At 58.9% G+C, this 23,226-nt stretch overlaps 1 protein-coding gene across 3 annotated transcripts in view; it reads left to right on the forward strand.

Annotated features, from left to right (window-relative positions):
• Nucleotides 1-23,226, forward strand: part of XXYLT1 (xyloside xylosyltransferase 1) — a 197,986-nt gene that overhangs the window by 9,083 nt on the left and 165,677 nt on the right. For all 3 annotated transcript variants that reach the window (XM_049105125.1, XM_049105126.1, XM_025473301.3), the window contains exon 2: nt 11,121-11,268. In XM_049105125.1, the coding sequence (XP_048961082.1) occupies nt 11,121-11,268 (148 nt within the window). The remainder of the gene's footprint in view (nt 1-11,120; nt 11,269-23,226) is intronic.

Below are 23,226 nucleotides of genomic sequence, written 5' to 3' on the forward strand. Positions count from 1 at the left end.
GAGAACTGGCCAGCGTTGGTCAGCCCCTGCTGATGTCGGAGTCCTCGCCGGAGTCTCGGGTCCTGATCCCCCTTGGGGGCGGCTGTGCCTGCGCGGAGGAGCCGGTGGTGGAGTGTGCGGCCGCCCTCTGGGAGCACAGCCACACGGTGCCCAGCCTCGGGCCTGCAGTCACATGGAGCCCGTGTGCGGTGAGCCCAGGGCAGGCGCCCCCGGCTCGTCTGAGAGCGTCACTCCGGAGCGTTCCAGTTTAGCACCCAACCTGGCCGGTGCCTCCCTTGGTCGGTGAAGAGCAAACAGCCGAGGAGTTACCTGAGGTTAGTGAGCAGCATTTGCAGAAGAGGAAGACGTTCACGGAGCTTGGCTGCGTGTACTTGTCTGTTTCTCCGACTCCCGGAACGGCTTGCGCTTTGAGCAGAAACGTGCACAGGCTGAGTCTGTCCTAATGCGGCCTGCTCGCCTGGTTGCTCAACTGTGAGAACAAACGCAAAACGGGAACATTTCTCTTTACTTAAAGCAAAAGCCCCGGGAGGTGAAACAGGACCCTGCTGCTGAGCCTCTTGGTTTCTGGAGCCACTGACCCCGGAGCTCTTTGCTGTGACCTGTGCAGCACCTGGGATGGATTTATGGGAATCTTTGAGGGGCTGTTCTAGCCTGGAGATGCGGGAGGGGATTCTCACTGCCCCTTGAGAGCATTCCATTCCGCGGGGATCCAGGCCTGGCCGTGGGGCGAGCGAGAGAGTGGGCAGGCGGGAGTAGGGAGCGGAGCCCCGAGAACCTGTCCACTGCCTCAGGTAGCGTAGCTGTGCGCCCCGCCCTCAGGAGCCACGTCACTCTGCCGCTGGCACCGGGATCTTGCCCGCCCACGGCGGACTTTTGGTGTAGCCGGGGCGTGTGGGTGTCTGCTCGTTCCCCTCGAGAGCCACGCGTGGGGTTGCAGCTCGAGGATGCTTTCCCATCTCTCTGCCCTGTCTCGTGCTTATTGTTTGTATGGCTGTATTGTCCGTTGTCACCCTGTTTCTCCTGTAAGTTGTCCCGGGACTTCCTGATTTTTCACACTCTAAATAAACTCCACGTCTGCGTGTTTCTTTTCCCTCTTTTGGATTGTTCTCAAAGCTCTTCCTTGACTCTCCGTAAGGGACACGTCACAGTTGGAAGGGTCCTGTGCCCATAAGTCGTATCTGAAAATCAGGACTCAGCCCCAGCCGTCCTCAGTACCCACGGCCCACTCTCTTGGCTTTCTCTTATACTGAGTTTTTCAGCTCATTCACATCGCACGATGCTGCTTTGTGTCTTTTTAGTATTCTGTTTTATTTTTTTTAGTACTTATTTTTTTTAAGGACTTTATTTGAGAGAGTGAGAGGGAGAGCATGAGCCAGTGAGGAGGGAGCAAGGGGGGGACCAGACACCTCACTGAGCAGGGAGCCCAGTGGGATCCAGGCGTGAGGCTCCGGCCCAGCACCCCGGGATCATGACCTGAGCCAAAAGCAGACACTGGGCCAACTGAGCCACCAGGTGCCCCAGTATTTTATTTTCTTATACATTAAAAATTTAAGTACAACCCATCAAAATATAGAAAACCCCAGAAAAATGTAATAGATTATGGTCTTATTACATGGGTTAGACAGATGCTAATGTTTTGCCATATCTGTTTCTATTTATTTATTTATTTATTTATTTATTTATTTATTTATTTATTTTTCACATTCTTTTTTTTTAAAGGAATAAGACATTATAGATCTGACTTAGAGCCCACTCCTCCTCCTTCCCCATCCTTCCCCTTTGGAGCGTTCACTGCCACACACAGGGAGCAGGTACGCTTCGTGGAATCTGTATTTTTGTACTTTTACCACATACACACGTGCCCACAAAAACATATATGCGTCTTTTTTGTTGCTTTCTATTTTTTAGACAGACTGATTTATTTTAGAGGGAGAGACTGTGTGCACTGAGCGGGAGGGGAGCAGACGGGGAGAGAGAATCCCAAGCAGAGCCCCTGCTGAGCCCAGAGCCCCAGGGGCTGGATCCAGGCAGAGACACAGGCAGAAGGAGAAGCAGGCTCCATGCAGGGAGCCTGATGTGGGACTCGATCCCGGGACCCTGGGGTCACGCCCTGGGCTGAAGGCGGCGCTAAACCGCTGAGCTCCCTGGGTTGCCCTCTTATGCAGTTTGAGTGGAAGATCCTCGGATCCGGGGGCTTAGGGCCAAAGCAGGGAGATGCCAACAGAGGGGAAGCCAAAGGCTGCTGCTGGCCGTGCTGGGGCGCCCAGGAGGGCCACTGCTTTCTCCGCGACGCACACAGTGAAGGTCCACGGAGCCCTGTGCAGCGTGGCCGAAACCCTTACTGAGCCGTACTGTGCAGCGGGGCTAGTAGGTGCCAGCACTGCCCCGGGGCACAGAGACAGGCCGCCATCTCCCTGGGTAACAGATGCAGAACAGGCCAAGGCTCTTGCCTTGGTGCGGCTCATGTTCTCGCAGGAAGGGGATTAAACGGGCCGACGCATGTGTCCGCTCTCTGCCTGGGACACCGTGGAGGAGGAGCTAAAGAAGGGCTAGGGCCCGCTTCACCTGTGTGTCACTCCATGGCCAGGAAACGAGGAAGATGTACAGGGTCCCAGGAGTCCGAGTAAGTGACACGGTGTGTTAATGGGATAAGAGGCCTCGGGAGCGTGGGACAGCTGAGCTTTCTAGTCGCTAGGCAGGGCCGTCATTGCTGGGGGTGGCTCGGAGTGGAGGCCTAAGGAGCGGAGCTGGCCGGGAGCTGGCCGTGCCCCCGGGAGGAAGAGGGTAGGCCAGGTGGGGGGGCCTGGCTGTGCGGGATCAGCAAGGCCTTGCATGTGGTGGGGGGAGGCCCTGCGAGGCCCGTGAGGAGCCCGGTGTCCTGCCCAGGGAAGAGGCTGCGGTGGGGAGCAGAGGGAGGAGAGGGGCTCCCGGGACACCCCAGGGACAGACAGGTTGTTCACATTCTATAATCAAAAAGGCCTGGGTCGCCCAGCAGGTCACCCTGGGCAGGCGACGTCCCCTTTATGAAGGCACAGGCATGGCCAGGTGGGCTGAGCTTGTGTCTGTGCCTCATGGGGCGGTGACCTGCAGGTGCCAGCGCCTGGGGGGCGGAGGCATGTGCTGTCTGTGTGCCCGGGGCACTCGGGGCTCAGGCTGCAGGAGGGCTTGGTGCGGAGCCTGTGAGGAGCAGGGAGGTCTAGTTCCCACGCCCGCCTTGGGGAGCAGGCCTTGGGGAGGGCCGGCACCAGGCTGTCCACGTGGGCTGGGCGCTGGGAGTGCATCATGCCCCCCGGAAAGCTGGGCACGAGTACTGTCTCCAGAGTCTGGTCCTTGGAAGGTTTGCTTGGCGGCTGCTGCCCAAGTCCCGTACCTGCTGCAGCATCACCCCCCGAGGCGGAGTTTACACTGACTTCGTGAGTCTTTCCCCAGCCTCTCCTTACCCATCACCTGTGAAATCATAGCTCTGAAATGGTTTTTTACTTGTGTTTTCTTGTATTTTACACACCAGAGTCAGTCTGTAAGTATTTGAGTGGTTCGTCTTTGTGCCTCTCAGAATTTTCTTTTGTATCCACCCCCCCCATCCCCCCCGGGTGTCGCTGCAGCTTGCAGAGCCCAGGACGAGGGTTCCTGAAGCCTAGGAGAGCCAGCAAGTGGTGGGGGCCATCCCAGAGGCTGACTGCTCCGAGCTGGGGGCACAGACTGTGGAGGGTCCCCGTTTGGGCTCCAGCTGCGTCCCAGCCCCAGGGAGCCGGCTGGGGACTGAGGCCGTGGGGGGAGCAGAGGGTGTAGGGCCGGCCCCCACCCGCGGCCGCTTCCTCCTGCCAGGGTGAGGCTGGAACTCGGTGTGGCCCTTGGGTGTCGCTCCTGGTAAAGCTGCAGTGCTCTCCGGAGGCCACAGGTCGTGGGGGATTACCACCCGGACTGGAAGAGACCGGGGGATCCGTCAGGAACACTGTGCACGTCCCCAGGCATGGACTTCTGGGGGCGCAGAGACACCCCCAGCTCCTCCGGGGCCTCCCAGGACAGTCCTGCCTTCTCTGCCCTTCCACCTCTTCCAGCCTCCTGCTGCTTTCCTTTGGCCTCTTACCTTCTCCTTTGGGCTGGGAAACGTGATATTATGGTAAATTGGCTTGTGCTGTCGGGAAAACAGCATTAGATGTAAAAAGCCAAAAAACAAAATCCAAACCTCATCATTTGTGAAAGAGGCAGTTTTAAGGAATGATTGTGAGCAACCACTGTGTCAGGTTGTCTTAAAGAGCTCGCGAAATGTATTCTTTGGTGAGTGCCGGAAAGGTGGGCAGTGACTGGGGCGTTTCGGACGCTCTCTCCTATGGGGCACGTGAGAAATAGGGGGATCCTCGAAATAGGGGGGCCAAGTGGGGAAAGCAGAGGGGGAGCCAAGGCATGAGAGATCCTGACCCTGGGAGAGGAACAAGGGGCAGTGGGAGGGGAGGTGGGGGCACGGGGGACTGGGGGGCAGGCCCTAGGGATTACGCTATATATGGCAGATGGAACTCCAATAAAAAAAAAAATAAAGTAAAAAAAAACAACAACGAGGGCTCAGCGTCAAGAGGAGGGACCGGGGCCCGAGACCGGGAGCAGGTGGTAAGAGTGGCGGTCGGCCGCGCCGTGCCGTGGAAATGCTGGACTTCTGCCTCGGGAGCCCTCAGCTGTGTCTGGGAGCTCCGGAGGCTGTGAGGCCGCAGCCCGATGTCGCTGTTGGCCGCCCCGGACGCACAGTGCAGGAGAAACCGCTGAGTTTCACTTCTTTATTATTTGCTGCCCACTCCGTTTCTCTTTTGGAGTCGCCGTACGGTTCATCCGTGGTCCTCCTTGGAGGGGCGTCCGGGCCGTTCCCTCGTCTCCCTCCACTCCTCCTCGTGCGTTCCCGGGACATGGTTCTGTCCCAGGGGTTTGCTGTGTTCCTTGGGGTCATCCTGGAAATTCCCCAGGAGAGCCTGGGTGTTTGGAGGCACACGGAGCAGAGCACCTGCACCAGCCTCTTCCTCGCTGCTCTCCTGTCCACAACCTCCATACATTGCTGTGCTAATAAGATCGTTATCGCTTCACCTGCCTGCCACAGACCCTCTGACTGATGGGGGGGGAGGGCATCACGGGGCGGAGACGATGGTCTGGCACCTGTGTGACATCATTCAGTCCTCTCCACTCCACCCGCCAGGCCACATACCCACAGACCCTCCAGCAGCTCCTCAGGTGAGAGGGCTCCGGGCCTCTTGCCACCGTGGTCTCCTTTGGACGTGCTGTGGAAGTCTGCCCACGCCTTCCTGCAGGGCGGTTTCCAGACCTGGGCCCAGCCCATACCCAGAGGCCACCTGATGGGCGTGGAGTCCAGTGGGGGCACCTCTCATTGCCAGAGGACCACCTGCGGTATGATCACTTGGGGGTGGTTTGCCTGCTTGTTTGTTTCTTTCTTTTGAAGAGTTTGTTTATTGGAGAGAGAGAGGGTGCAGCAGAGTGAGAGTGAGAGCTCACAAGAGTGAGGGGGGGCGCAGCAGGCTCCCCACGGAGCAGGGAGCCCTCTGTGGGGCTCCATCCCAGGACCCTGGGATCATACCTGAGCTGAAGGCAGATGCTTAACCCACTGAGCCACCCAGGTGCCCCTCAGGGGTGTTTCTCAACGAAGATTCCTGAGCCTGCCCACAAACAGACTCCTGATGCCTGGGGTGAGGCCCCAGGAGTCTGCATTTTTGCAGGATGCCCCAGCGACAGCCTTTGCATAGTGGCTTTGGAGAGCCTCGGGTGCCTACTAGCCTCCTGCTGGCGCAGCTGCAGCCCCCTGGTTGTGGTTCGATCCGTAGTCACCCACCATGTGGGGCCTTTTCCAGACGTGCGGGTCTGGTCTGTCTACATTGTGTTTCCTCCTTGTCCCCCCCTTAACCTGGCCAGATTGAGCTGTTGGAGAAATGGAATCTGCTGACATGCTGAGAACCTTGTAGAAGTGAGTTCCAGAACCCTAAGTGCCAGATCTGGTTATCTGGAAACTTCTGATGGTGCAGTTGGGGGTGAGGTGGAGATGAGGGTGGGGAGGCAACCAGACAAGATATTTTTGTAGCAACTGGACACCTTGTAGTGAGGACGGCTTTAGCTTTTGAGCTGTTAGTAAAGTGGGTCACGGGAATGGATTGGACATTCTTTGGGAATTAGACGGGCAGGCTGGTTTTTTTCTTCTTGAGCTGCTTGTGCTTCTGCCTGGCACAATTAAATTACATCTAGGACATCTTGCAGAAGTGCTAAACGTCCTAAGAAGTAGGAGCCGAAACAGGACACCCGCAGCACAGGGCGGGTAGCTCCATGGGGGGGTGAGTTTGCCCACCCACTGGTGGACGACGCTGGTGCTGGTGGTGGCGTGAGTCCAGATGCAGCTGCAGAAGCCTTCCGACCCAGTGCTCTAGGCTCCCCGTGGGACAAGCCGACACCCATTTGCTGTTCCTGTAGCACATAGATTCCAGCCTGTGGCAGGTGCACCAGGGATATTAGTTTTGGGGGGTCTCCCACAGCTCTGTGCCGTCATTCTTCTCCAGCAGCACTTCGGGGGACAGTGTGTAGCCGAGCACAGCGGGCCGTGTCGCCATCCCGTGGCACTGTGTCCGGCGCTGGGGGTGTTGCTCTTCTTCCGGCCGACCTTGCCTCGGTGTTTCCTGGAAACCTGGCATTGTGTGCAGAGCCAGCGCCTGTCACCTTGTTTCTTGGCTCCCAGATCGTGGTGTGACCTGACTCCCACGTGACAAATGAGTTTTCTCCACCAAGTTGAGCTAAGACCTGGCATTGCTTTATGTCTTCTGTGAATGTTGAGGGCAGTTGTGGCTTGGCTTTTCAGGGCCGCGTGTGCCTGCAAGCCCAGGGCCCGGCTGGCAAACACACGTACCCCTGCCCGGCTCCAGACTCGGTGCCATTCTAGGTGCTTTGGTCTCCTCCAGTCGGAAGTGCCGAGAACATGCCGTGCCTGGGGGATCCGAGGCAAGCTTCCCCCTCTGCCCGCATCCCCGGATGAGTCTTTCTCGAGTCTCTCGTACACAGTGGTCTCTCAACTGCGTGTTTTATTTGAACCACAAAGAACAGCTTGAGAACACTTTAGCCTGGATGAATTTAAGTGCTTCTGGAAGTCAGTTGACAGAATTAATTAAAAATAAATGGATGTGCAGAAATTTAACACAGATTTAGTCATCATTCCTGGGGTTTGGATTTCCTAATTACAAGCGTAGAATATTGGTATCAGTGAGCCTTTAAAGATCACTAATAAAAGGAAGACACTAAGTGGCTACAAATACGTAATTACAGGCTGATGAAAAAACCAACAGCTTCATGATAGGAACGTGGATTCTCGTGGGTTAGAGAACCATTTCCAATGACACCGTCCTACATAAATTCACAAGGAACCGTATCCAACACCTTAAGTGGATGACAAGGATGATGTGTTCCGGAGTATGGCTCTGGATGTCTCAACCCAGGTTGATAAGGGGACTAATGCTGCACATGCACCTGAGAAGCTCAAAAAGAAATCCTTTTGTAAGCTGAGTGTGGGGAAAAAATCATACTTTAAGATTAATAGGATTTTAAGTATTTATGTATAAATAAACTTATAGAAGTCACAAGCAGTGATTTGACTTTTTAATCTAAGTCCCCCAAAATTGTGTAGTCAAGTTGGTGCAAACCAAACCATTGTTTGAGATCTTCTCCTTGGCTAATTGCCTTTAGTATGGGATTTATTTTATATTATTCCTCCTGGTTTTCTAGGTTATATGGTAATTCTTCGTGCAGCCCCTGAGGTCGGGCGTTTGAAAGGTGGGCAGCCCGGGTGGCTCAGCGGTTTAGCGCCACCTACGGCTCAGGGCATGACCCCGGGGTCCCGGGTTCTAGTCCCGCATCGGGCTCCCTGCATGGAGCCTGCTTCTCCCTCTGCCTGTGTCTCTGCCTCTCTGTGTGTCTCTCATTAATAAATAAATAAAATCTTTAAAAGGAAAAAAAGAAAGGGGGGAGGAAGGGTGGGAGGGGTGACATTTTCCCTGTCCTCCCCCCGCCCCAGCTTTGCACCTTCCGTCACTCTTGCCGCACTGCCCCCTGCCAGACACCAGGCCCTGGACCAGACGGGGGCTTCTGAATGTGCCCTTGGAAGGTCACCGTTTGCAAACTGGTTTTAGACATTGGGAGGCCTGGGTGTTTTGATTCTCCCTTGCAGCGTCTGTGGTTTGCTCTTGCTACGTGTCCATGGAACATATTAATCTATCTTCGAGTAGATTTATGATATGAAATATTCATCGGAGCGGGTTCTTCACTGTGCAGCATTTGGAACAATGTACCGAGTACAGTTTGTCCTCATAAATCTATTAGCGCTGATAGGATGTAATTGTCTCCCATGAAGCTCTGGGGTGAGATGGGGCCCGGCTAGAGGAACCAGCAGGCGGCTGAGAGCCGTCTTTCCCAGCTCGGCTCCGGCGGGCTCTGGTCTGAGCGTGTACGTGTGTGTCTGCTTGTGCATACCCACTCTCTGTCCTCCTTTTTAATGAATATGAAGCTTCCATTTCTAGGGAGCCCTCTTGTCAGCTTCTTGTCAAATTCCCGCTTCCAGATGTGCTTGGAGGTGTTAGGAGGCTCCGAGGGAAAGGCTGGCTTATGAGTGAAGACTGTCCTGCGAGGAGAGGGGCCTCGGGGGGAGGGGCGGGGGCAGGATGCTCACACTTAGGAATGAGTGCAGCGTGGCCACCCCTGAACTAGGCGCGTTGTCTCCTTGTCCCAGGTAGTCCTGAAAGGCACGTGGGAGGCAGGCGTTACCATTTCCGTAATCGAGGCTCGCAGTGGGTTAGTAACTTCGTTACCAAATTAGGAAGTTCATTTAGTTCCACGAGCTCTGTGGTGGCCTGTCCTGTGGCCCGGGGCTGGGCGTGGGGCACAGAGCCGTCGCAGCCTCAGGGAATGCCCCATGTGCCGGACACGGAAACAGGGTCTTGTAGAGTCAGGCAGGGGAGCGGAGGGTGCGGACGGGGACGTGATGAGTTATGGAAGGCTAAGCCGGGGCCAGAGCCAGGGTCTGAGCGACGTTGGCAGCCCGGGGAGGAGTTTACCGGACACGGGGGCTGGAAGGGGTTCCCCACGGTGCAGAGAGCCCTGGGGCAGGATAGGGACAGCCTGGTTCGGGTCTGCTCAGCGCCCGGGGAGGGAGGCAGTGCGGGGCGCAGGCCGGGCCTCTGAAGCCTCGCTGGGGAGTTGGCACCGTCCTGATGGCAGGAGCCATTGGAGGTTTTGAGACCAAGGAGGGGGTGAGGGGAATGTGGGTATTTGGCAGGTTATTTGGGAGGCACAGCAGAGGCCGGTGCGGAGGGCACAGGACAGCGGGCTGGGAAGCCAGGAACCTGACGCTGAGCCTGGGCCCCGAGGCGCTCGAGGAGCGGGACGCCGCAGCGGCAGGTGAGGGCAGCGTGGCGGCTTGGGAGGCGCGAGGCTCCTCTGGCAGTTGTACCGGGGACCAGCAGAGCTGGCGGGATGTCCTGAAGAAGCAAAAAAAAAAAAAAAAAAATCAAGAAAAGGAGTCGGGAAAGGATAAAGGAAAATAGTTCATTAGGAGAGAAACAGATGAATCTGAAAAAGACAGAGCCGTAAGAACAGTGGCGCCCGCTCAGCGTGAGGTTTCTAAGGCTGTTGCCGAAATCCAAGTCGACCTAAAGAGCAAAGCCAACACGTAAGGGAGTCAGGACAAAAGTAAGCTTCTGCTAAAGCAGGGCCTGCAGCGGGCCGGGCCGCGCGCCACCACCATCGCCCTGGACAGCTGGTCCTCGGGGTGCCACCTGAGGCCTGGGGCTCTGGACGCAGTAGCTGGGCGGGGAGGGGGCTGGACCTGGGGCCTGGGCCAGGGTCGGGGGGAGGGGGGGGCGCGCCACCACCTGCTTGAGGGCCTCCCGGCAGCCTGCCCACAGCCGTCTTTTCTCCTGCTGGCAGGTCCCTGACCAGGCCGTGGGATGGGGGCTCTCCTTCCGCTGAGCAGCGGGTGGAGGCCTCGCAGGCTTGTCCTGTCCCGTCCTGTCCGCTCCCAGGGACAAGGGAAGGTCGGAGGGGTCAGCGGCGGCCTCTTGTGAGGGCTGACCACGGAAGAGGAGGAGCGCGTAGCTTCTGGCCTGGGCTGTTTGTCGATGCCTCTTGCGTGCGGTGGGGTGTTCTAGACGTTGGGGGGCGCGTGGAGCAGCAGAGGAGACCCGGAAGACCTCCGGGAGCACGTGCCTGGTAGCTGGTGGCAGGGGGATGGATTTATCACGTAGACCCACGTCAAACAAGGAAAAGCACCCCCTCACGGGCCTGTGGGTCCTCATCGCCTCCACTTGCTGGTTGTGCCCATGTGGCTGCTGTTGAGAAAGAGGACGCACTTACGGCAGAGACAGATGGGACTTAGAATCTAGAGAGCAGAGCTGAAGCTCCGGCCACCTGGGAGCCGCGTGACCTCGGGCAGTGTGACCCCTTGAGCATCTCTTCCTCATTTGTGGCTGTAATCATCTGTGGCCGTGATCGAGCTGTGATAGGGACGCCTGCCCCCCCCCCCCCCCCCGCCAAGTCCCGGTCGTCATGGCCATCGTTGTGCACGCAAGCGTCCCGTCAGTGCCCCAGAGCTGTGTTCAGGGGCTGGGGACCCTTGTAGACCCCGAGCGTTTTTGCAGGAAGTGGTTCCTGGTTCCTGCGTCCCTGCAGAGCGTCTGGGACGCCCAGGAAACGCTGGCTGAACCCGAACGGGCCTGCGGTGGCACTGGGTGCCGTCCTCTCCTGCTCACACGAGTGCCCAGGAGGTGGAGCATCTGACGCCCAAAGGGCCACTGGGAGCGGTGATGCCAGGGCAGGTACCAGCCGCCCAGACGCGCAGAGGGCCCCGAACGTCAGGACCACACGTTTTCACAGGTTTCCTGGTCATCTCAGGCCCGGTGCGGGGATCAGAAGCAGGAAGCCGGCTGCCCCCACTCGTCTCCCACGCCGTGCCCCCACGCAGGGTCCCCGTCCTCACCGCCCAGGAGTTCTTGCTGTCACTCGGGACGCCCTGCTTGTGGCCCGCGGCAGGGAGGCAGCCTGAGCCGGGGTCGGGGCCAGCCCTCTCACCCGCGCGGTCTCCTCGTGTCCTGCTGCAGGTTGTCTTCCACGATGTCGGCGTGCTGACGGACAAGCTCTTCCCGGTCGTGGAGGCCATGCAGAAGCACTTCAGTGCTGGCTCGGGGACCTACTACAGCGACTCCATCTTCTTCCTCTCCGTCGCCATGCATCAGATCATGCCCAAAGGTAACCTGTGCTCGGACGTCTGTGTCTGTCCCCCGGGCGCCAGTGTGGCGAGTGCCCTGCACCCAAGAGAAGAGCTCCCCCGGGGGAGAGGGTGGCGGCCATGCCCCTTGTGGGACCGAGCTTCCTGCGCATCCTCGAGTGGGGTGCACGTGGCTGTGCCCCCCTCCAAGGACAGAGGGGGCCGTGCAGGGTGGTATCCCCAGACCCCAGCAGGGCATCTGGGCTCCAGGCCTGACGCTGCTCCTGCATGCACCCCCTGCCCCCCGCCTGACTCGGTTGGCTCATCTGTGAAGGTTGGGCTAGCGGGTCCTCCCCCTGCATCTGTGACCCTGTCCTCTCTAGTTTGTACCTGCACTTACTTGCCTGTAAAACAGACAATCCAGATGTGAGAGGTACAGATTAGAACCCAGAGCCTTCTGACACTTTGATGCACGGTCCGAGGATTTTCTGGGCCTTGGTCCCCCCCCGCAGGGCAGAAGAGATGGACTGGCTGGTCTGTGACAGGTCCGGGCTTGTGTGGAAATGCTGGCGGGCCTGGTGGTCCTGGGATCAGAACCCAGGGAGGATTCTTGTTGTGGGGTGTCCCAAGCTGCTGGCTTCTCTTCCTCCCAGTGGTCCTGATATTCCCCTGTTCCTGGCCATGGTGCATCGTGACCTGAGCCTGCGAGGGGCCTGGAGGGGAGTTCTGGGGTCTTGGGGAGGCTGCAACCTGACTGTGGCTGGTCGGGTTTCTAGCAGTCAGGCCAGCAGAACCTGATCGCTGGGGGCACAGCAGGGCCGTTGGAGGAGACCTGCTGCTGCGGGCCAGTGGACCAGAAGTGAGGGAGCAGTCGGAGCCACGCGTGTTGGCAGAGGCCTGTAGGCGGGAATTCAGCTTGAAGCTGGGTTTCCCTTGCTAGTGTGGTGTCCCGGGATGCCACAGGGGGTTTTAGCCCACCCCCGTGGCTGAGCCCTGTGTCCACCCCCCAGGGGCCTCTGCACGCTCCCTTGCAGGAGGGCAAGGGCTCCAGGAGATCTGCTGGGTGTGGTCTGAGGGAGAGAGGAGGGCGTGGGGAAGACCTAGCGTCTGTGATTCTCCCCGGAAGCTGGTGCAGCTCGGAGCTCAGGGAGTCCTCCCGGCGGCCCTGCACCGTCATAGCCGGGAGACCAAGGAGCTGACTGGGCCGGGGCTGCGCACCGTGTACGTGACCACCAGGCGTGGGCCCCGGTCAGCCTGACTCAGGCCTGCTTCTCCCAACAGCAGCTCCTGTTCCCTCCCCTGTGCCGTGAGCAGTCGCTCTGGTAGGACCAGTGCTGGCGCCGCGGGCAATGGCCACGGAAGGAGGGTGTTCCCGTCATCCGGGCTTCTCTGGGCAGGCGGACGGACGTGCTAGTCCTGGCCCTGCTGCCTGCCACCTGCATGCCTTTGCGAGCCACCTTGCCTCTCCAGGCCGCAGTCTCCCCACCCACAGAACGAAGGGCCGACCCAGTGAGCTAGTTTGGCTCAGATTTGGAAGAGTCCAGGCCTCCAGGAAGCCCCCCGGGGCTTCTGTGCTTCTGGGGAGCTGAGGAGGGGGGCTTCTGCCTCTATCGGTCTCTCCTCCAGCCCCCCCGGCAGCCCGTCCCGCTGGCTGCGTAGACAGAGCCTGGGAGCAGGATTCTGTGTGGTCAGAGGATCGCAGCTGAACCTGAGACGTCTGGACTCGAGTCGGCCCGGCCAATGACGAGTTCGGGGGCCCCAGCTGCCGCTCCGCGCTCTCTGGCCTTGCCTTGCCCTGGAGCCTGGCCTCGCCCGGGCCGCAGGGCCTGTGGGGACGAGGCTTCAGCCACGGCTTCGCCGTCTTTGCGGGAGACGAGACGTCCGTGCCTCCAAGTGCGGCCGTGGCTCTGAGGGGCCGGCTCAGGTGGGCACGGAGCCGACGTGTTCAACACCGCATCCTTCCCTGGGTTCCGGGGCAGCGACAGTGTGCTGCCAGACGGTCACTCTCCCACCTGCCCACAGGCCACCGGCTAGGGAGACGGTCCCTGCGAGTCACTGCAGCTGCCGGTCACAAAGTGAAGCGAGCGGGCTGGGGCGCCTGCAGCCTGGGGCCTCCGCGGAGCCGTCTGGCCGCCGCACAGCCCTGGCAGCTCCTCCCGGCCCGGAGCTCGGCACGTCCTGCAACTTTTGGAAGGATGCTCACCCTTAGTGCCGCCTTGAGTTGGTCACGGCTCTTTTTTCTGCCTTTTTGGTATTCTTTTTCTTTTTTTTTTTAAATCATAGAAATTACTGATGTTTTGTGCGTTGTTGTTGGTTTTGTTCTTGGTTAATTGGTGCATTTTTGCTATTTTGGTTATTTTATTTCCTTCACAGAGTTCTTTTCTCCTCCGAGAAAGTGAGAAGGGAGCGGGGTGGGTCACAAGCCCTTGGTTCCACCTAGGAAGGCAGGTCACGAAAGCTCGCGTTGTGCAGCGTTCGGCCCAGGAGCTTCTCTCCAGTGCTTGACCCAGGTGTCCCGGTTAGCTCTTCATATGGAGGCCCCTCCTCGCCCTCCCCTTCTGAAGCAGAGAACTGCCCTGAAAACATGTTTACTTTATTTATTTATTTATTTTAAAGATTTTTATTTATTTATTCATGAGAAACACACAGAGAGAAAGAGGCACAGACACAGGCAGAGGGAGAAGCAGGCTCCACGCAGGGAGCCCGACGTGGGACTCAATCCCAGGACCCCAGGGTCACGACCTGGGCTGAAGGCGGCGCTAAACCGCTGAGCCACCTGGGATGCCCCTGTTTATTTTTAAGATTTTATGTATTTATTTGACAGAGAGAAGGAGCACCAGCAGGGAGAGGGGCAGAGGGAGAGGGACAAGCTGGCTCCCCGCCGAGCAGGGGGCCCGATGCAGGGCTCCACCCCAGGGCCCCAGGGTCAGGACCGGAGCCGGAGGCTTAACCCACTGAGCCACCTGGGCGCCCCATTTACTCACTCTTTTTTAAAAGCAACATTTATAAGAGTATCTGAAAACTACATTACAATAGAAAAGAGTCCTGCTGCTGCTGCTGCATAAACCTGCACTCCTTTGGTGTCTCCTGATACTTCCCCAGCACGTAGCCTTTTAAAGACTCTGGTGACGTAGGAGTTATGCTGTATATTTAAAACATCCTCAGTCTATCTGTGCATCACAATATGAAATCGAACATTTAAGCTCAAAGAATAAAAGAAACGGTGCAAGTAAGTGAGGCTGTGTCAGGACACTCAGTTACTGTGACTCATCACCATTTTTTGTGTGATCGTGGTCTTTGAAAAATTTTTGAGTGGTTCCATCGAGCAGATGAACCTCATCACTTCCCTGTCCTCAGCTACCTGGCGCCGTGTGTTCTTTTCCACAGTCATAAACTATACGGTGATTAGTATCCACGTACAGAAAGGTGTTTTCCTCTAATTAGGATGGTTTCCTTGCGGTAACTCCCCACGGGCGGAGTCACCGGGCCGAAGGTGATCCGCACAAAGCCAGCCAGTGTCGGCAGCCTGCACAGGTGAGGGTCTGCAGTTTTCGATGTCCTTTCACCTCTGACCTCTCAAGGGGACCGTGGGCAGCCACATAGGAGTTTCAGCTCAGTTGCTGTCCCCGTGGGCGCGGACCGGAAACCCGAGCCGAGGTCAGGGCACTCCTCTGGGTGGCCTCCCAGCCTTGCTTCTGGTGACCTGTCCCGCGCTTATCCTGATGGCCTGGATGCCTAGCCTCCCACGCGCCCCCGGCCGGCGCTGCCCTTGCTCCTGACTCCCCCTCACAGGGCTTCTGTCTCCTGTGGTGTTAGGCTTGTCACCCTCGGAAGCACCCGTATGCAGTGGGAAAGCAAGCATCGTGTGCCCATCTGGAGCCGGCGGGACACAGACTGCAGCTCCACGGACCTGTTAGCTCCAGCTTAGCAACATGGGCTGTGAAAACAGACCTGGCCCATGCTTGTGGTGGTGTCCCCGGGCGGGGAGGGCGGGTGCCCAGACGGTTTGGGTGGGTGAGGCTGGCCAGAGGGCCCCGGAGTCCCTCTTGGCAGGTCCTGTCCCATGCTCAGCCCTTTGCTACGAGACCTCCTTTGCCAAGGGCCCTGTGTGTGCATGATCAGGTCTTGCTGCTGCGTGCGTCAGATGTTTGCCTGGCTGCCGTGTCACAGCTTGAGCAGTGGCCTGGGTCGTGTGGTCTGGCAATAGGGGCAGGTCCAGAAAACCACAAGGGAGAGCCAAGGGAGAGCAAATTACCCAAGAGAAAGGGTAATTTGCACTCCCCAGCCTTTTGGAGCGAGGCTCAGGCTTCTGTTGACACCCCCGAGTCCAGGCAGAAGGAAGTTGGGGGGAGGGAGGCCAACTACCTGACTGAGCCCTGCAAGGGGCACACCGCTGAGACCCCAGCCTAGAGGAGGGCGAGTCCTAGGTTTAGCATGAAGGAGGAGGGCTTCATGGAGGAGGTGGTACTTGAGGTGGGCTTCGAAGGATGGGGAAGGCTTATTGTTTGAAATGGGTAGTGAGCAGTGGAGGCAGTTGGGGAGTTACAGGGTGTGCTTGGGAAGTGACACTCGCCTTGATGACGGCATCAGAGCACATGCTGGAAAGTAGCAAGAGACAAGATGGGCACAGGAGGTTGGCCTGTGCCGTGGGCGCCCGGATGCCAGGCCGAGGGGCGGGCCCTTGGCCACAGGAAACAGCTTCTGACGCGGAGGAACCGAGCAGACCCGTACTTCGGGATGGCTGGTGTGTCGAGACGGGAAGTGGGTCACCGGCAGATGCCGGGGTCCAGCTGCACAGCCGTCCTGAGGCTTGGCCGGGCAGGGCACTGGGATGGGCTGTAGGGGACCCGCCGGTGGCCTCCCGGGCTTCCGGCAGCAGCGAGGCTGCAGTGTCCCCGTGTGCGCCTGCATGCCTGTGTTTACCGGACACGTGTGCCCCGATGGGGGGAGCCGAGAGCCAAGTGAGACCCCGCCTTTGCACGAGAGCCGGGGGACACACAGGTTACTACACCGGCATTGCACTGGCCGCGGAGGGCAAGTCAGCCCCGAACTTGCAGCTCTCAGCAGCTCAGTGGGTCCAGAACAAGGCGAAGTAGAATTTTAAGAGTAGACAGAGCAGATCGTCTTCCATTTGGAGCTCCAGTGAGGGGACTGTAAACGCCTGCAGAATCATGCAAATATTCCCGTCACAGAACCACTTGCCTAGCAGTCCTTTGCACTTTAGTATGAATCAGCCCTGATTGCTTTCCTCTGTACCCTGAACTGAGATAGATGCTCCTAGGGAATGGGATGAAAAATATATTTGTTGGATAAATGAATGAGGTTGAGGAAGGGTAGAAGTGAAGAAGAAAGGGTAATTTGCACTTCCCAGCCTTTTGGAGCGAGGCTCAGGCTTCTGTTGACACCCCCGAGTCCAGGCAGAAGGAAGTTGGGGGGAGGGAGGCCAAAAACCTGACTGAGCCCTGCAAGGGGCACACAAGCAGTGTCCCCAGGCCCGGGTGACAGAGCTAGGCTTTGGCTGTGCTGTGCGCCCCTCGGCTTCTGTAGGCCAGCCTGGCACTTGACCCTTTCTGCCCTGGTTTCTGACGGGGGGACGGGGATAGAAAAATTCTAGTTGATTGACTCCCTGAGGAGCTTTGGGCAGAACCAGCTCCGCACGACGTCGGCGGTTTATGTACCTTGGGCCCGCGTGGGGCTGGGCCAGCTGCCCCATCAGGTCCGCAGCGTCCTGAGCCGGTCGGCCTCCCCGCAGGCTGAGGAGCGGGGCCTCTCCCGACTTGGTTTGTGGCGGGGTTGACCCCGTGGGTCAGGGTCCTGTGGGCGCTGGCCGCGAGGTGTGCCGTGCGCCCGGGAGGGGTCAGGTGGGGTCATCCTGGCGTGTGGGGACTGCCCCTCTGCCTGGCTCTGCTTAGCCGCCCTGTGGAGGGGCGTTGGGATGCGGACAGTGTCCCTGCCCGCCTAGCAACGAAGCGCCCCTCATCTACGTGAAGGACGCTCATGTCCACCTGTAGGGGGCACAGCACGCACTGTGATCCCATTTTTCAGACGAGGGAACTGAGGCACCGGGAGGGGAAAGACTCTCCAGGGCCCCAGCACCTGCTTGAGCAAGGGCAGGACCGGGGCTCCCTGACTCCCAGCCTGGGCTGTCCACAGTCGCTCTCCTCAGTCCTGTGCGCACTGAGAGGGTCCCCACACGGCCCTGGCTTGGGGAGGCTGGGCTCTCCAGGCATGTGCCCTTCTGGAAGCTTCTCTCTGTGCCCTGCATCAGTCACCCAACAGCTGCGGGCCAGCTCTGCCTCTCGCCCTGTGCCTGGGCCTTGGGGGGACCTGGGCTTTGGGGGGACCTGCCCTGTGCCTGGGCCTTGGGGGGCCTCACCCTGTGCCTGGGCCTTGGGGGACCTCACCCTGTGCCTGGGCCTTGGGGGGCCTCACCCTGTGCCTGGGCCTTGGGGGGCCTCACCCTGTGCCTGGGCCTTGGGGGGACCTGCCCTGTGCCTGGGCCCTGGGGGGACCTGCCCTGTGCCTGGGGCTTTGGGGGGCCTCACCCTGTGCCTGGGCCTTGGGGGGCCTCACCCTGTGCCTGGGCCTTGGGGGGACCTGCCCTGTGCCTGGGCCTTGGGGGACCTGCCCTGTGCCTGGGCCTTGGGGGGACCTGCCCTGTGCCTGGGCCTTGGGGGACCTGCCCTGTGCCTGGGCCTTGGGACCTGCCCTGTGCCTGGGCCTTGGGGGACCTGCCCTGTGCCTGGGGTGCACATACCACAGGGACGCTGACACTGCGTTGCAGGGCACAGACAGCTGAAGGTGGCCGAGCAGATCCTCGATCTGGCTGTCTCGGCCCCTCACCGCTCTGCGCGGAGGCAGGAATCCCACAGGCCCGTCTTACAGGACAACGTGAAACCCGGAGAGGGGAGTTGGCTTGAGCAAAGCCACCTGGTAACTAAGAGGTAGGACCTAGGTCGTCCCACTGCATGTCTCTCGCAGCCTCCGTGTCCCCAGCTGGTCGAAGGTCCTTCCAGCCAGGCATCCTCCGAGTGTTCCTGGGCACTCGCTCCTCTGGATCTGTGTCGGGTGTGCTGGCCAGGGAGCTTGTGTGTGTGTTTTCGTGCTCCAGAGTTGTTGGAGCTGTGTCCACCCTTCCCATTCGCACACACGTGCGCACGTCCTCACTCTATTTTTTTTTTTTTTTTTTTTATTTATGATAGTCACAGAGAGAGAGAGAGAGGGAGGCAGAGACACAGGCAGAGGGAGAAGCAGGCTCCATGCACCGGGAGCCCGTCGTGGGATTCGATCCCGGGTCTCCAGGATCGCGCCCTGGGCCAAAGGCAGGCGCCAAACCGCTGCGCCACCCAGGGATCCCTTTTTATTTTTATTTATTTTTTTTTTATTTATACGTCCTCACTCTAATTTCAGAGTCCCCTTGGGCCCTTGGCGCTGTGGGCCTTTGCATCTCCTCCTTGTCCGTTTCACTGTTTTGGATTCCTTGCAAAAATTTTAGATTTATAGAAAAATGATGACGATGGTACGGAGGGCTGGCACATACTCCGTACCCAGTTTCCGTTATTATTAACATATTACCTTAGGGTGGTGCATTTATTACAATTAATAAACCAACATTGATCCATTGTCACCACCCGAAGGCCCTACTTTATTCAGCTCAGCTTAGTTTTAGCCCAACGTCCTTTCCTGCTCCAGGGTCCCATCAGGATACCCCGTTACACTCAGGTGTCGTGTCCCTTCGGCAGTGCAGTCATTGTCCGACTGGCTTTATTGTTTTTCGACGGCCCCGACGGTTCGGAGGAGTACCGGTCAGATGTCTTATCTAGAGCGTCCCCCAATCGGGATTTGTCTAACGTTTCTGTCGTCACGAGACTGGAGTTAGGCCCCATGGGAAGGGCGCGGCGGCCAAGTGCCGCTTTCACCGGGTTGCATCAAGGGCGCCTTGCCGCGTGCCGCGTGCCGAGGGCGGAGGGCGTGTGGTTGGTGGCTGCTGCCTCGAGCTCCCGCGGAGCTGGCCTTTATCAGATTTCTCCACCGCAGAGTTGCTCTCGTTTGCCCTGCCCCGGTTAAGGACTGCGATGGCCGCTTGGAGGGCGGCGTCCGGCCCGCACCCCCTGCAGCCGAGCGCCGGGGCGGTGGGAGCGCCCGGACCTGCCGAGAGAGGCTGCCTCGCCGGAGGGCGCCCTGCTCCGCCGCGGTCCCCATGTGAGCGTGCGGGGCTCTCCGGGACGCCCAGGCCCAGCGTTCGCGGGGACCCCCGAGCCGGCAGGCGGGACGCAGGCTGGAAGGGGAGTCGGGTTATCACGGGGAAAGGGGTGAAGGCTCAGACGAGCTGGGTGCAGGTGGCTGCCCTGTGACTCCGGAGATTCGCTACCGTAGGAAGTTGCTGGAAAGAAGCCGCGTGGGATCGTGGCTGAAACCCTGGGCCGGGAGCCCCTGCGTGTGTTCCCAGTAGCGCCGTCGCGGGCCTGCTGTGTGCGACTCTGGCTCAGTTACTGAACTTGGCTCTGTCTGTGGTTTCCTTCCCCCGTAAAATGCAGGTAGCCGTTCACCTGTCACGCGGTGTTACAGGTTCAGCGGGGTAGTACCTGCCGTGGGCTTAGGGGCGCCTGGGGGGCTCACTCAGTTAGGGTCTGCCCTCCGCTGAGGTCGTGATCCCGGGTCCTGGGCTCCAGTCCTGTATGGGGCTTCCGGCTCAGAGGGGAGCCTGCCTCTCCTTCTGCCCCTCCCCCCTGCTTGTGACCTCTCTCTCTCTCTCTCAAATAAATAAATAAAATCTTAAAAATAAAAGAAAAAAACACTGGCTGGTTTGGAATCAGGGGTTGACTCGGACCTCCCTGCCCCCCTTCTTGCATCCTGGGTGCCATCACCCAGGGGTCCTGATTTCAGCAGTCTGTTCTGGGGCCTTGTCCTGAGGCTGGAGGCACACAGCTGGGCTCTTTGGAGGACAGTGTTGGGTCCACTTTGGATCTCTGGCACCGGAAGGAAAGGCTGGCACGGAAGTCGGGTAATCCATGGGCAGGTGCAGCTCAGCGCAGGTGCACAAGCAGCGCAGGTGCACGGGGCAGGGCCGGACACCTGCAGGTGGGGACTCCAGAGCAGCGGAGTCCGGGCGGGCGGCTCTCTGTTCATTCGATTCACTCATTCATACTTTGAAATGCTGAGGTCGGTGTACAAATTTCCGAAGAAAGTCTTTAAAATTTCATTGTTTTTCCTGAAGTGAAATTTGACAAATGTAGTAAAAGCCATATTCAGTTCGGATTTCTTTGTTCCGTGCTCTTTGTATTTTCACTTACTACCACGGGAGGTCTGTAATGTTCTCTACTGTTCCTAGATGGCAGCTTTCTAAAATAGAGAGGGGTTTTAAGGGCTGGTTTGTGGAACTCCATAATTTTGTTCAGTTCGAAACCAAATCGGGAGTCTGTAATCAACCTTGAGTTACCCATTAGCGAGGCAGATTGGGGTCTGATGGGAAGGGCCCTGTAGGGGGTGTGGGTGTGATGGAGAAGGAGTGAGAATGTTGGCCTCTTCTCTCCCCGAACCCGCGTCAGCCTCAGTGTTAGGAGAAAAACAGAAACAAAGGGCCCCTAAACTCAGCGAGCTGTTTCGGCTCATTTTCCAGTCTCTGAAATCCTTGACGTGAAAGTGCTGGCCGGCTCATGCCCGGACATAGTTAGTTCTGCGGCCTCTGCTTCCTTCAGGGGTCATGTGGCCTGAGGACAGACCGGGGTGGTGTAGGGTGGGCCTGGGGCCAGCACCCTGGGAGTCAGGGCCCGCTGTGCCCCGTGCCACCCTAGCCTAGTCGGATGTCGGGGGACGGGGGCTCCCCCTTCCCTGATCCTCCCCAGAGGACGGAATAGGACCTGGATCCAGGCCCCCGCTTACTGGTGGACACAGTCCCATGTAGGCATGTGGCTCTCTTTCCCGCGGAGTTTCCTCCCCACTGTGGAGGCAGGGGAACTGGGCCAAGGCAGGGGCGCCCCAGCACAGGGGGGAGGCCCGCCTGCTCCCTTCTGCTGGAGGATAGCGTCTTCCCAGACCTTGGGCCTCAGCCCTGTTCTGCAGCCCGGCTCGCCAGGGAGTGCTCCGCGACGCCCCGCTAATCAGACGGCGGCCCTTGGCCCTCCCAGCTGCTGCTCCTGCCCTCGCCCAGCCCCACACGTCCCCCGGCTGTCCTGGGCCCCCGGCCCGAAGAGCACCCTGTGCGAGCAGTAACTTGTTCAAGATGCCACCGCCTTGTTAGCAAGTGGGGCTGGTGACCCAGGGACCGGGCAGCTCTGCGTGAGGTGTCGCAGGGCCTCAGCCAGATGGCGCCCGTGCTCTTCCCGGAGAGCTCCGCGACACCAGCAGCCTGGCCTCGAGCGCACTTCCCAGCGCAGCGTGGTTCAGGGGCCCCTGGAGGAACGGGCTCACGTCCTGAGGCTGCGTGTGCTGGGCCCCCGCTGGGCCTGAAGCCTCTGCCTCCGCAGCCAGGGGCCTGTCCTATCGGTGTGGCCCCTCGCCCTGCAGCTTGGCCAACACGTCGTGCGGCCGGGCACTTGGCCATCGGTGCCTCATCAGTGTCGCCCTCAGCGTTTGCCTCCAACCAGGGGCATTGATCGCCACCCATGGGGAGAGCCCGGGGATGGAGACGTTCAGGAGGAGATTCATGTCCTGAGCCCCTGCAAGCAGGGCACCCTGGTGGCACCAACCCCAGAGAGCTTCAGAGCAGGTGACCCCGGGGTCAGCTCCACCAGGAGTCCTCATCACTGTCTGCCAGAGAACGCCTTCCACCTGCTTCCCTGGTTGCCTGCTTCCTCCACCCACACGCAGGCTCCATGAGGACAGGGTGTCCTTATGTGTTTGTTCATGGTTGTGCTCTCGGTGACCAGAAAACACCACGCACGCAAGCATTCCAGAAACATTTGTCAAGTGAATTGAGTGAGTGAGCTCTCCCCGGGCCTGTACCTGGACGCGTCTGTTTTGCGGGTCCCCCCACACCCCGGAGCCAGCCCGACGGCCCCAGTGCTTTTCCTTTTTTTTTTTTTTTTAATTTTTTATTTATTTATGATAGTCACACACACACACACACACAGAGAGAGAGAGAGAGAGAGAGAGAGAGAGAGGGAGGGAGGCAGAGACACAGGCAGAGGGAGAAGCAGGCTCCATGCACCAGGAGCCCGACGTGGGATTCGATCCCGGGCCTCCAGGATCGCGCCCTGGGCCAAAGGCAGGCGCCAAACCGCTGCGCCACCCAGGGATCCCCCCAGTGCTTTTCCTTAAGCCCGTCCCAAACCTCGGGGATGAGATCCGGCAGCTGCCAGTAAATCCCATGGAACCTGGATGTCGCATGTGGGTTAGCCGCCCCCGAAAGCTTGAATTTTCTGGACAACCCTTTTTTGACGGGCCCCCAAGGCCCCGAGGAGACACAGCGGGGGCGGGTTTCCCGGTGGATCACACGGTGCCGCGATGCCTGCACTCGGGTTGGCGTGACGTGCAGGAGCTCCCGCGTGGAAGCAGGCAAAGGAGAAGCTCGTGGGCAGGAGCTTGCCTGAGTGGACACATCTGAGCAAGTCCTGAGCAAAGGTCATAAACATGCGTCTAGAGATCTAGTGAAAACTGTTTTCTGGCAGCTCCATGGAGCAAATCTGAGGCCTTCGAGTCCCCTTATTCTGAAGCGGGACAGCTGAGCAAATCTGTCATGAGATGCTAAGAATAGTACCGTGACGTCGGCCGCTCTGCACTGGTGCCAGAAGCTCTCTGTAAGCTAATAAAAATAGTCGCCAAGCTGATTTCGAACGGTAATCTCTTCCGTTTCGGTCTCCTCTATTAGATTCTGTCTTTTTAAAGATGTTTCAAGACCCTCTTTGAAATCCCTGGCTCCCAGGCGAAGGCAAGTGCCGGTGCTCATTGTGGCCAGGAGGTCGGGTGGCCTGTGCTCTCGTCGTCTCGTCACCGTGACGGGTTGGCTGTCCTCCCAGCATGCAGGGCACCGGGGCGGGTGCCGCCTCCTTGCCCTCGGG

The sequence above is a fragment of the Canis lupus genome, chromosome 33 (genome assembly GCF_003254725.2).
Source record: "Canis lupus dingo isolate Sandy chromosome 33, ASM325472v2, whole genome shotgun sequence".
Taxonomy (NCBI): domain Eukaryota; kingdom Metazoa; phylum Chordata; class Mammalia; order Carnivora; family Canidae; genus Canis; species Canis lupus.